At 41.0% G+C, this 14,804-nt stretch overlaps 1 protein-coding gene across 1 annotated transcript in view; it reads right to left on the reverse strand.

Annotated features, from left to right (window-relative positions):
• Nucleotides 1-327: 327 nt before the first annotated feature.
• Nucleotides 328-14,804, reverse strand: part of odad2 (outer dynein arm docking complex subunit 2) — a 69,845-nt gene continuing 55,368 nt past the window's right edge. The window contains exons 18-20 of the mRNA XM_053238506.1: nt 13,988-14,176; nt 12,733-12,954; nt 328-1,108 (exon numbers count right to left, since the gene is read on the reverse strand). Coding sequence (XP_053094481.1) covers nt 995-1,108; nt 12,733-12,954; nt 13,988-14,176 — 525 coding nt within the window. The 3' untranslated portion in view covers nt 328-994. The remainder of the gene's footprint in view (nt 1,109-12,732; nt 12,955-13,987; nt 14,177-14,804) is intronic.

Below are 14,804 nucleotides of genomic sequence, written 5' to 3' on the forward strand. Positions count from 1 at the left end.
GTTTTTGGGTTGCGCTGCTGTGTTTCTCTAAAGGAAATTGTCCTCATGCAAAACAATGGTGAATGAATTTATGAGCAGCGTTTAAAAATGAACAAGAGCATCTCCATAACACACCCAGCAAGCACAACAGCACAAGCAACAGTGTGTTTATGTGCTGTTCGAGCTGCTTATATGTCTCACCCTGTGTGAATAAGGCATGTGAACCAAGACACAGACACACACACACACACACAGAGAGAGAGAGAGAGAGAGAGAGAGAGAGAGAGACAGTTGAATTAAATTGAACCAAGACATAGAGAGAGAGAGACAGAGTGAGAAGCAGAGCAAAAGAGAGAGAGACAGAGAAAAAGAGAGGAGGACAGAGAGAGTCAAAGAGAGAGATGGCAAAAGACAGAAACAAAGAGACAGACAAAGACAGACACAGGGAAACAGAGAGAGAGAGAGAGAGAGAGAGAGAGAGAGAGAAAGAGAGGCAGCCACAGAGAGAAACAGAAAGCCAGTGTGTATGAGGAATGAACGTTAGTAGACAAACCTAAAAGTAGAGGTACACACACACACACACACACACACACACACAAAAGGTACACAATATTTCCACTTAGACACAATGTAATGCATATGTTTGTAAATATGTGACTCAAACCATCTGGATGTCCACTGATGTCACACAGATGTGCTGGGTTTTTTTTTACGACACAGTGGCACGTCCTGTCATGTGTACACAAGAACAACATGAGCAGAGGTGTTCCTTGTTCTGAGGCATATCCATCAATTCCTGGTGTGTGTGTGTGTGTGTGTGTTATTTCAGATTAAAGAAAGAACTGAATCTTTGATATGATCACAAACTGCAGAACAGTGGTAATTTTTATTTATTCACTCTAACGAGGAGACATTTAAAGCTTTATATTTTCACATTTCATTTGGATTTATACATTCACAAGTCACGCTGTAGCGTCTCGGCAGGAACAGACGCAGGTGTTCGTGTAGGTGTTTATTACCCGTACCTGGCCTTCTCATTGGCCAGCGCCAGGTGGCGGATGTTCGCCACACAGCTGGCCGCCGCCTCCTGCAGCGTCTCGTCTGTAGATCCCATCATGCCGAGCAGGAGCTGTGACACAAACCGACACGTCAAAACCACAACCGCTGATTCCTCTCAGCACACATCAGATACGCAGCACTACACTATAGTCCTAGGTTTCTGTATTAAGATTTACACCACAGTGCTGCTGAGGTCTGGATTGTGATTGGTCAGACAGTGTTGATTAATTTTCTATAACAGCGGATCTGAAAGTAGTGCAGCTGCAAATCACAGGATTATATTAAAGCACTCGTTCTAATACGCTATCGTTTCTATAGTAACAGCTCATTCACAGGGACTTGTACAGTGGACCCTGCACATAAACGGATTAAAAAATGCATAATTATTGATGTCAAGAACTTTTCTGTAAGGTGCTTATTCAACATCTACGGAAGGAGTCTCCAGTAACAGTCAGAGGTAAAGCTGTAACTTCAGGTTTTCAGACATCTTCAGGACAGAGAAGAGAAAAAACACTCTTTGGGATGTGCTGTTATAGGAATATGATAAAGTTTTGGGAAAAATTTTTGTCCAATAATCTACAATTATTACTGAAGTACACTGCAGCTTCTCCCTGGCTGTGTGTGTGTGTGAAAATGTGTTCTATGCACATACTATAAGTGTGTAAATATATTCTAAACAAGCACATTACACGCTCATTGAATGTATATAAATATTTCTCAAACCTCTGACCTTTTTTTGGTACTTGTGTGTAATAATGTATAATTTATAGCTATAAAAAATAGCCATCCTTTAAAAGCTATAAAATATAAAAGGGGAAAGCGGTGGCTAGCAGTAGCTATGTGAGTGTCGTGATGTGTGTACATGCGTGATGTTGAGAATACACCAACTACACATTGTAATGTAGTCTATTTCCGTCCAGCGGCTGCATTAATGTCCGGCGTTTAAAAAAAACCGTCCCTGGCTCTGTGTCTCCTGAAGAGCACGAGTCAAATCGGATCCTTCCATTTTGGCACGGTTATGAGCCGTTTGCGTTTGATCGCTCCTCTCCACACCCGGCCCGCTAAACTCCAAAAGAGACCACTTTCCGGAACAGTCTGGCTACGTAAAATAACACATTAAAAGCTTTTGCTTTTTACTGTGCAGAAACGCTTACTTATTATACTGTCAGATGATGTGAATGTTAAAGGAGACGAGTGGGTGCCAATGCCACACTGTGGCTACACAACATGGCACGGTATAATATACTTGTCTTTCGTTCTTATTTGCATGCGCGGTGAGGACAGCCGTGCTCATGGATCTAAATAAACACAATTTACTGAAAAAAGCAACACTGGCACCACAAACCTTTTAAATGTCATCCTCTATGCAGGTCCAGTGGCAGGCAGCAGATTGTGGTGAAATCCAAACTCTTTCTTTTCATTCTTCTTGACCTTTTCATGACTCTAATGACTTTTTTCCAAAGCTCAATGACCTTAGGTGCATTTCCAGTGCAGGAACCTTTTCAGGAACTATTTTTTCCCCAGCTTTTTAAACAGCATGGAGAAAGTGCAAGAAATTTTTCCTAAAGAACCCAGGAACTTTTTCAGGAATTTAAGACCTGGGGAGAACATCAGAATGTTTTGTTAGGAACCCAGGTACTCTTCTGCACACTTGCACTGCCAGAACTTCTTAAGGAACACAAGAAATTTTTCAGAAACTCAGGGAGCTGTAGGTGTGCTTCTGATCCAGAAACTGTGTATGTGTCAATATATGTGTGAAATTAAGTGCTTTTATTATCTGTATTTCCCTTTAGGGATCAGTAAAGTCCATCCTTCCATCCCATCCATCCTTTCAATCCATTCATCAATCCATTCATCCTATAAATCCCTCCATCAATTGATCTATCCCACTGATCCATCCATCCATCCCACTGATCCCTCCAATCAACCCATTCCATCCAAACTTTCCATCCTACCATTCATCGATCCTAGCCTATCCATCAATCCCATCCATCCTACTGAATCATATCTATCCATTCATCCCATTTCCATCCCATTTTGCTCATCCATCTTATCAAATCCCAACCATCCTACCAATCATCCTATCCTATCCATCCATCCATCCATCCCAACAATCCATCCTATCCATCCCAACAATCCATCCATCCAATCCATGCCATCCATGCAGTCATCCACCCTAATAGTTCATCCATTCATGCCATCTGTGCAATCCATGCCACCATCGATCAATCCATCCCACCATTCATACTGTCCTATCCTATATATCCATTCATCCTATCTATCCGTCAATCCATCCATCCAACCTATCCAATCCCATACAATCCCATACAATCCCATACATCCAGTCGTGGCCTAATGGATAGAGAGTCGGCCTTGCAACCCGAAGGTGAACCTGAAGGTTGTGAGTTCGAGTCTCAGGTCCGGCAGGGATTGTAGGTGGGGGGAGTGAATGACCAGCGCTCGCTCCCACCCTCAATGCCACGACTGAGGTGAGACCCTTGAGCAAGGCACCGAACTTGTCATTTTTACCTGAATCAAAGTGTGGGTATAACACTACACCCTGTGTGTTCTGCCCTTGAGGGGATTTAGTGTGTGCTATCAAATCATCATTTCTCTTTAATCTGCGTATCAACAAATATATCACTTTCACACAGTTGTTCTATAACTGGCTTTCTGTAAAAATGTCTATTATAAAACACACTATGCAAATAAAACTGGATAGAACTGAAACAGCCGTATCAGGAGGCCTGACTTCATTAAATCAGTCATTTAACAGCTAACTGGTTGATTCTGTGCGGATTCAGCAGGGATTCAGAAACTCCATGTGTTTCTGTGTATGTAATTGAGAGCTTCTGTGCTCTGTGTTATCTTTGTATTCACGTCATGTGTGTGAGGGCGAGACTCGGGGTTGAACTCTGACTCCTTCCGTGTTAGACACACATTCGTCGGGCTGCTGCACGCATTTATGCGGTCGACACGGTGCCAAGGCAGAGAGAGGCGAGACATTCCCAGAATTCCCTGCTCAAAGACAAATAGTGAAAGGAAAACACAAGAGAGGAAGGCAAATCTTCTATCTTGTGAGCCCGAACCAGATTCCTGGATTTAATCAAGAGAAAATAATAGACTTGAGTCGGGAACTTTTTTGGGCTGCTTTATTTAGAAATGCTACTGCCAGCTTCTTTGTGTCTGCTCCGAAGCATTGTGGACTGGTTTACAGTTTCAGCTGGAGTCATTTCCAGATCGAGTGTAAAATAGCATCGAGAGCATGTCAGAGAGGCAATCAGACGTGAACACACGAGGCTGCAGAGATGTGCCGGCCAGCTTAGACAGGCTTCTTTTGTGAGCGGCTGGAGGATGCCAGTGCCTGCGTGCCAGCGTTCAGAGCATGTTATTCAGCCAGAGCCAAACAGGGGCTCCCTCGCTGGGTCGCTCTGCGCCTCTCCAGAGCACATGACTTATACAACACAAACACAACACCTCATCTGATTTTATTTCCTTTATCTCCTCCGTCTCATGTTTGTTAAAGCCGGCTGAAGGATGCTGACCTCTGCGTAACATGGCAGACACGTTTTCCCAAGCCCTGTGCGAACATGTGTACACACCCTCACACACGCTCTGTCACGCATGGAGGTGTCATGGTGTTAAGTGCTAGGGTGGTACGCTGCTGTTTCCTGGGGAGAGGGGCTTAAATGGCTCTAAAGCCTAAAGCTGGGGTACACCTGAGAGCCATTAGGGCAACTTCCCATACTTGAGCCCTCATCACTCTGCACAAGCCTGCAGTCAACACCCTTACACTCCACCCCCTCTTCTCCATTCTTCACCCCCCTCTCCATACCTCCCCTCTGCGTCTCCTTCTCTCCATCTCCCCTCTCCTTTCCACTCTTCTTTTACTGCTCCCTTCAACGCAACTCTGCTATTTTTAACTCCCTTCAGGACTCTAGCCCCGGCTACACAGCCTACACTCTTTATATGTTTTCACTACAAGAACCTTTTCAGAAACCTAGGTGCATTCATTTTTTTCAAGAACTCAGAATCTTTAGGTGTGTTTCCACTCCAAGAACCTTTTCAGAAACCTTTTAAGTAACAAAGGAATCTTTGCAGGAATTTTCGCATTTTCTTTGCAGGAACTTTTTCATGAACCTAACAATGTTTTCTGGAACCCAGGAACTTTAGGTCACTTTCCACTAAGAACCTTTTCAGGAATCTAGGAGTTTTTCAGGAACTTGGGGAACTTTGTGCACCAAAAAATAATGCCATAATAAAAAATATAAAAAAATAATACCATAATGATGCTCTCTGAGTGGGAGGGGCATACTCTCTCTCCCCTGTCAATCACAGTGACACTAGTAAATTGTGGGCGTTTGTGAGCTTACGTAAGTGGAAGAGGGCAGACAGCGCTTTCCTCAGAGTGTGTTATAGCTGGCTGGTGGGTGGGATTTGGCAGGTGACCAAATTGGGGATAAAAACTAGCGTTGTTTAATACATCATTAAACAATTAATACATTTAATACATCAGCTGGATGACTAATTAAACAAAACCAGCACTTAGATGCACTACTTATTATCGCTAGGTGTGTTACAAAATTAGCTAGCTACACACATAAATAGACAAAAACAATATGGAGATGACCTCTGGGTTTTTAGCTACATAAACAGCTAGCTACAAAACTAGCTAGATAAAAACAATATTTAGATGGCAACTGCTGTATGTCAACTGATGGAGACCACATTGGGGAGAAACGAGGGGAAAATGCAAAGTAAAGCCAATATCTACACTCTTTGGAAAAAAAAAATCCTTCTAGTGGAATCCTGTGTAGAACCATACATCTGTGTGTTTCTATTTTCGTAAATAAATAAATAAATAAATACATAAATACATAAATAAATAGAACCACTTGGAGATCCAGAACCATTACACATCCAAAGAATCACTGAGGAACCCTTCTTTTTTTCTAAACGTGTAGACATTCTCCTGTAAAATGGTATACACGTGGACACACCTGAGAAGGTCCACATTCCTCATTCGTCTCAGTGTGAGTGAGAGAGGATAGTGAACAGCCCGAGTGTGTTCTAGTGTGTCATCTGTTCTTCATAACCCAACAGCCTGAACCTGCTCTCCACTCAGCATGACTAAGAGAAACAGCACAGAACCTGAAACATGCTTTACATCGGCCCTGTGTGTCTAGCCATCTCTCTCGCTTTCTCATAGCCAAAGCCTGTTTCGAGTTCTCAGCATGAACACGACAGTGAAAACAAACAGGCTCAGAAAAACAGAAGTAGCATCAGTGTTCAGAAGTTCGCATGGCAGCGCCGGGCCTCTGCAATCTTTTTCTCATTTATTCTTTCAAACCACCACAAAATACACAGCAGAACACAGGATCTGGCAACCGACACTGCTGAAATCCCCTCACATGAAAATGCCTGAGCATTACCATCTGCATTGTGTAATTTACTTCCATTCAATTCACAAAAAAAAAAAACCCTTTGGTTCTATTCAAGAGAACACTGAGTGAAGCTGTCTCTGAGGATTTATGGCTTTAGCAAATAATCTGCAGCACCGCAGTAGCAACAGGCAGTTAAGAAGACGAAGAAGAAGGAGAAGAAGAAGAAGGAGAAGAAGAAGAAGAAGAAGAAGGAGAAGAAGGAGAAGAAGGAGAAGAAGAAGGATTTTTTTTGTGTGTTGCATCTGAATGAAACTGAGAGAGTCCAATTACTTCATTAAAAATATGAGAATTTCATTCAAATGTTTTTCATTCCAGCTTTAACAAACTAAAAGAGCTTCAGAGTGTAGAGTACACAGAGCTTTTAGAATGCAGGGTTTTTTTTAAAAACTAAAATCTGAATGTGGTTTTAAAATGTAGTTCCAAGTTTACAGTTTATAAAGATGTCAAAAATATCTTTGACACTCTGGCCTGCCTGGAGCTTCCTCAGACAAGCCCAGAGCTTCCCCCATCCAACCCAAGGCTTCCTCTGCCGGTCTGGGGCTTCACCTGTCCAACCAGGGGCTTTCATTAGGCCTAAGGCTTCCTCCATCCAACCCGGGGCTTAGTACAACTCCATGTACTCCATGTACCTGGAGTTATATCTTTCCAACCTAGGGCTTAATCCTTTGGCCTTCCTCCACCCTGGCCCAAAGTTTCTTCTCTCTGGCCTGGGACTTCCTCCCTCCATGGTTTAAGCCGTCCATCCAACTTGAGGCATAAACCATCCGGTCCAGCGCTTCCTCTGTCTGGCCCAAGGTTCAGCCTGGGTTTTTCTCTGTCTGGTCTGGGGCTTCATCTGAATGACCTGGAGCGTCCTCTGTCCAGCCCGGGGCTTAATCTGTCTGTCCAGCATGGGACTTGAACTCTGTTCCAAGGCTTCTTGTCTTTACCTGAGGCGTCTTCTGTCCAGCACAGGGCTTCCTCTATATGTTCCATTGCTTGCTTCATCCAACCTGGACATTCATTTGTCCAGGCATGGGCTTCCTTCATGTAGCCTGTCCATCTGACTTGGGGCTTAAACTGTCTGGTCTAGGGCTTCCTCTGTCTGGTGGGACTTCCTGGGTATTGTCCTATCCATATTACTTCTAGCTCTCCTAACCATTATACTGTGTGCTTTGTTGTAAGAAAAGCAATGTACAACGTGCGCCTTCAGTATTGACCATAGTTCTGAAAAATCGTTTTAATCAGCAGAAAAAGCACCGAGCACAAATAAAACGCTTTTACAAAAAAGAACCAACAGTCTGCTTTTGAACATACAGACGCTCATAAAAATATAATACTGGGCGCTATAATACGATCGCTCAATGTCCTTTCATATTTTTATGAAATATTCTAATAAATATTACAAGTTCCTTTCTTGGTTGGAATAAATAGTGTACAAAATGTTGTACGAGGACCGTATTTGTTGCTTGTAAAGCCAGTGAGGACAGGAGCAAAGCTCAGACTGGTCTGTAATGGCTTTTCCAGGGTAAAATACTTTCTTCTCAATGCTTAATTTCCTTTGCTTGAGCGTAGGGGACTGGGTTCTACACCATTAACACCAGCCAGCAAGAAAGTTAGTGTCTGAACACAAGTCTCAGAGAGGACACAGCATGCAGACAGAGAGAGAGAGATAGAGACACACAAAAAGAAAGAGAGAGAGAGAGAGAGAGAGAGAGCGATCATTATGACTTTAAGCTGCTACATGTTCTTAGCGAAAGCTCCGAGATTTGAAATACGGCTACAATAATATCAGGAGGCAGTCTTGAGTTTTACACCCCTTCATAAATTAGACTGGAGCGCAGACATCGTTCCCTGATAAACGCTCTCCAAACCCATTTACAACGTTTGGAAATATTGTTTTAACACGTTTTCTGCCACACTAAAACATATATCACGTGTAAAATGCAGCCAAGTGGACTTGCCCTCCCTCCTGCTCTCGGTTATGTGTCCTCGGGGCGAGTCAGGTATACTGGAGGTGAAGACAAATGGAACTGAATGTGTGTGTGTGTGTGTGTGTGTGTTCTATAGAGAGAAAATGAGTGAGTGTAATAAGTGTAATTGTTAATAAAGGTGCAATTATGGTGCAAAATCTACTGTATGTGCATAAATGCAATACATGCATTAAATGTGACCTTGCATGTGAATAAATGCACGGATAAATACACAGAAAATTAAATAAATAAATAAACTGAGCGTAATGACTTTTGCAAATTGGACTTTACTCCTTTGGAACGGCCGACGTTGAGCCCGGTCTCTAATTACGGGCCGTGCTAAACCACAGCAGCACATCAGCCTGGTGCTCGCCATTAAAACAAAAAGAACATGGGAAAAAACGACTTGGCTGCAACGTTGCGACCGCGTTCATAATTTATCCGCCTGTTCCTATTGGGGAAGCGTTTTACCACTCTGTGTTTGCAAACACTTTTCTCATGTGAAAATATTTAACAGTGGAAATGCTGAATGCGGGTGAAGTTACACATCTGCTACTAGACAGTGTAACACAACGACACTGTATCTGTAGTCGGATTTAAATCCAAAGTGACATGGCCTATTTTTAAAATCAAATATGAACCCTACCACTCTACCCGCAGAAACACTGGAAAAAAAACCCCCTCAGAATTAGAAATGTCAGCAGAGTCTAGATCTGACAGTTTCTCAACCTCAGCTACATCACAACAGTTCATAACTGGTTTCAACTAGAGATGTGTGCAGTTCTGTTTTTAATTTTCTTTTTTTTTTTTAATTCAGTAGGTTTTGTTTTCCAAAATGTAAACAAATTAGTAGCCTCATTTTAAAACACCGTGACCCTGACCAGGCAGTTACTAAGGATGCTGTAAATGCATCACACAGCGCCACACATTCATGCAAATACAGTATACATATACATACATATATATATATGTCTCTTTCAAATATTCTTCTTTTCAGTTTTTACACACTAAAGGAGCTTCTGTGTGTAGAGTACATGGAGCTTCCTGGAAGCAGTGTTTTCTAAAAACTAAAATCAGAACATGGTTTCATTACAAGTTTACAGCCTGGAATCAAAACCAAGATGTCAAAAACACTGCAGTCAAAAACCTCTATAACCCTTTGTCCTGTCTGGACCTTCTCCTGACCAATCTTGGGCTTCCATCGTCTGGCCTGGGGATTATTCCATCCACTTCATCTGTCTAGCTAGGGGCTTCATCTGTCTAGCTAGGGGCTTCATCTGTCTAGCTAGGGGCTTCATCTGTCCAGTGTGGGGCTTCATCCTACAAGTCCAGAGTTCCCCAAGCCGAATTTAAACCACTACGATCCCTGACCAGGCTGTTACTATTCATGCTGTAAATTCATCACACAGCGCCACACGTTCACGTTAACACGTGGCCTTTGTTTGTCCAGTGAGCTTCATATATGACGGCTTGCTCACGCCTGCAAAGTAAAAACCAACTTGCGTCTCATGAGATCCTAGTCCTGATGCACACCTCCAGTCTCAACCAGATGCTCTGTGAAACCAAACCTTCTAGCAAAAAATAAAAAATAAAATAAAAAAGGTTTTTATATCTGTTTAGAAGACATTAACACAACTGCATCAGTGTTTCTCACACTGCAACATGTCTCAGCTTAGGGCATCTAAGAATAAACCTCACTCACGCTTGTCATTTCTACACACACAGAAGCACCCAGTGACCCTACAGTATATAATGCATAGCTACACAATCCAACATGTTTATTTATTCACTTCTGCACTGCTCTGCGTATTGGTTAACACTTCCTTGCACTATACTTACACTATACTGTTTTTCCATTTATTTATAGTAGTTTGAATGGTTTGGGGCAGTGGTAGAGCAGTGGTTAGGGTTCAGAAGATTGTGATTGAAGATTCTGGGCTCAAATCCCAGGGATTTAACCCTCAGCTGCTCAGCTCTATGCTCCCATTGTATCCTGTAACTGTAAATCATTACAGACAAATAGGGTAGTACTAATAATAATAATAATAATAATAATAATAGTAATAATAATATGTAAATGTGTGTAATTCCAAACAAGTTCTAATAACACTGCAAAATGACATATTTAGGAATAAAATGTCTGTTCTTTCATATTATTAATTACACTACCTCTTTTAAAAGCCTACAGAGTGTATGCGGTAAAACACTAATTTCCCCATTTTTAAATGGTCAGGTGAAATATTTTTAAAAAGTACCATAATGTTAAGTAATCAGAGATGCTGAGGTACAGTTTCTCCTAAAAAAAAATGTAAATAAATAAATAAGAGTAAAAATTAAAATGACTAATTGATTTGTTTTACTTAAATACTTACTAAAGTAACAGTTCCAGAATATTTACTTATAATCTTTAATATCAAATAAGAAATCGGTATTTATTGCTAAATATAACTTCTGTAATATAAAGTGCTGCTCAAAATGGTCAAATAAATTGATGATGAAAATATTCCACCACCGATCACTGACATGATATCACTGATGTAAGTGGCACGTCTCAGAGATTCATGCATGTGTTACTGACTAATTATTATAACACACAGCAGTGTTTTCTACAAAGCTTTCAGTCTTACATTTACACACTCTGGCATACAAATTCTCCAGCTTTTCTTTGTGCCAGGTTTTTGCCCAGCAGCGCTTATAAACTTTCTGCATGTTCCTACATGACGTACAGAATATTACACGGTTTACAGCCTTGTGCTTGTTACTGGAGGACTCGTATTAATATTATATGGCATCTAGACATAGCAGCCACTTCAAATAGCTGTCACTCAGAGGTTAAGCGTCTTGCTGCCTCACGCTCCTACAGCCTTCTGAGATCCAGAGACACACCACGCTGCCATTCCACCCTGTCCCGCTCCAGGCGCTCGCTTAGCAACTGTTCCCTGGACAACAGCATTTGCGTGCACTTCTGCCCTGGCATCCCGGGAGCGGTGGGACTGGCCGGGAAAAGCGGCACTCAGCACACACACACTGCTGTTTGCTCAGGCCAATTCCCATGACGGTTAGAAAACGCGCTCGCGCTTCCGCTGCACGAGAAAGAAAACGAGGCCTTGTTCTGTCTGCCCTCGCCGCTCCACAAGGCCTCTGAAAACAGTTTGCAGCCTTTCAAAATTTATTAGTGATGTTTTCACACGTCACTTAAAAAAAAGAAGAAGAAGAAGAAGAAGAAGGGGGGGCTGGGACAGTTCTCCAGAGAGGCCCAGGTTGGAAATAACATGTGTGTGTATGTGTGTGTGTGTGTGTGTGTGTGTAGGGAAGTCTAAATGTCACACAGCAGCTACACTTCAGTAACGTGGAACATGCTGCAAACCTTGTACACGGAAATGAACACAAAGTCAGAAATGAGTTTAAATAAATAAAAAAAAACTGCCACTACAGAATAATAATAATCAACAACACAAGAAGTGTGTAATACTAAACAAGAAGGCAAATTAGACCTTTTGTGACACTGGACATTTTTTTTGATAAATAACACACTTTTTTAATCCGTTTATTATGTGGAGCGTCCACCGTACAAGTCCCTGTGAATGAGCTCTTGCTATAGAAACGATAACGTTAGAACGAGTGCATTCATTTCTGATTCAAGAATTTATGTCAAAAATTTATTATGAAAACAAAATATGTCTAGAAATGATGTGGTAAAATACTAAATATACACATTTCTACTTTTCAGCTGTTATGTTCGTAAATGGTGAGGTGAAATATCTGAAGAAACTACACTGATGTTTCATTAATCATAGCTTCTGAAAAAAATATTTTATTCTAAAATCTAAAAAATAGTTTCACATAACTGAAAAGCCAAAACAGAATAATAATGATTCACAATTTCACTAATCATAAATAGGAAATATCGTGAAAATCTCATTATGTTCTCTCACTAACAAGCTGTGACCTAATTATTAATAATATTCATAATTGTAAAACTTTAGCACCTCATACAAGAAGAAAAGTACAATAATTAACATAATATAAAAGTAATGTAAAAGATAATGAATGCTGGTTAAATGGATCGTTTATTGGTAATGTGTTTCAGTTCACATTTTAGGTTTCAAAAAAAACTACTGTGTGATGTCACTCTTTAAAAAAAAAAAAAAAAAACAACAGCCGCATTGTGACTGCATGTCAATGATGCACTGGCTTTTGAGGAAAAAACATATTAAAGCTTAATTAGGACTAAATAATTGTGTTTGATCCTCCAGGAGTAAATAAAATGTGTGTGTAAGGTGTGTGAGGTGTTGTACCTTGACGACGCCACTCTGGTGCATGGTGATGCAGTTGTCTGGGTCTCGGGAGAGCTGGAAGAGGGCCTGAGCCGTGGCCTGGTGCACCTCGGGGTCTTTAGAGCACAGGTAGCGCACTAGAGGAGCGACGGCTCCGGCCTCGCCGAACGCCGCGCGGTTCGAACCCCACATGCAGCAGCGAGCGATGGCCTCAGACAGATACCTCCGCAACTTATCATCCGTCTGCAGCCGGAAGCAAAAACACCACCACGTGTCCCATTAGAGCTTATCAGAACTCATACAATAACTCGATAATAAATCAGAACAAAGGTCTATAAGGTTTTATATGAGTTTATACAACAGCGCTGTTGAACTCTGAATTCTGATTGGTCAAATGTTGTTGATTAATCTTCTATAACAGCAGCTCTGACAGTAGTGAAGCTGCGAGCCTAAATTAATGCACTTTTACATTAATATATTATCGTTTCTATAGTAACAACTTGCATAGTGGACATTTCCACATAATCTAAGACTAATAAGAAACTAATAACAAAGACGTCTGATTGATGACTGATGATATGCTTTTTGTAAGGAGATGTTTATTTAACAGGTTAACGGAAGGAGTCTCCAGCGTCAGCAAGTTTTCAGACATGGGAATTCAGGACACAGGAGTTTACGCTTTGCGGTTTTTCAGTAACGTGACAAGCTGCATTTTTAAAATCTTATTAATGTCAAGAGAGAAAAAAAATGAGAGACACTGATGAGCGTTTATAGCTGCTATAATGTAAGTGAGAACAAGAACTCATTTATTTTGTGGACGTTCCATAACATTAAATGTAACTATAAATGGATAAAAAGTATGGCTTGGCACTCTTTAATTAATAAACAAGTAGAATGTGACAGCGATGCCTGCACTTCCAGCAAACCTAGTCCTTCTTTTTACTAATGTGCATGCCTCATATACCTTTAAATATACTTCAAATAGAGAAGAAGCTATTGAAGAAAATCTATTTCACACATTTGACCTTGCTGTGACCTTGACCCTGTTTGGATCAATTCCAAACTCTAATCAGTTCATCTGCTGGTTACAGTGATAATTCCATGTGAATCCAAGAACCCAAAAAACATCCACCCAAGAGGAATGAAACACAACGGGGTATGAAAATAAACAGTAACTCCACTTCCTCACACCGCTCCATCGAAGATGAATTAAATCCCCTTTACACCGAGTGTTTTATTCCTTATACAGGAGTGTGAGTGGTGTGTTAAAGCTCACAGTGTTGGTGAGGTTGGAGAGCATGGGCACGACTCCGTGGTCAGTGATGACAGCCAGGTTCTCCTCATCTTTGGCGATTTTGGATATGGCTGCGCACACGCTGGCCAGCACCTCTGCATTCGGAGATTTCAGCAGATTAACAATCAGCTCCAAGCCGCCCACGAAGGAACGCACCATTTCCCCGGCATCCTGAAACACATACACACGCGCGCACACACGCACACGCACACACGCGCGCGCACACACACGCACAGCGCAAACCACAATTACAAACAAGATTAAAAGCTTCCTATTACATACAAACAAAATAGATCAGCATACAAAACACCTGTGTGTGTGTGTGTGTGTGTGTGTGTGTGTGTGTGTGTGTGTGAGAGCAAGCAAGACTGGAGTTTGTGTTAATCACAACCAAAAATCAAAAATAATCTTCTTTTACATCATTATTTCATGATCATATTGTGTACATTGAAAAAAAATTTATTCTAAAAAACATTTTTTTTTTTTTTGCCCAAATTAAACAAAAAACATAAAAGTAAAAGGTTTCAGCAAATAAAAAGTTTTTTTTTTCAGTTGCGAAATACACAAAAAAAAAAAAAAAAAAAAAAAAAGTGACCCGCGACAAGTTAACAAATTTTTTTTGGTGTATGATTCAGCAATTTATACAAAAAATTTTTTAAATAAAAAAAAAATGAAATCTTTTATAAGCCTCTATACATCATCAAACTTCACCATGCATGTATACATGAGTTAAAAATATTATTTTTCACGTTTCTCCTCAGTACATTAGAAATAAAACGCACTATGATTTCTGTTTAAG

This window comes from Pangasianodon hypophthalmus, chromosome 12 (assembly GCF_027358585.1).
Source record: "Pangasianodon hypophthalmus isolate fPanHyp1 chromosome 12, fPanHyp1.pri, whole genome shotgun sequence".
NCBI classification, from domain to species: Eukaryota; Metazoa; Chordata; class Actinopteri; order Siluriformes; family Pangasiidae; genus Pangasianodon; species Pangasianodon hypophthalmus.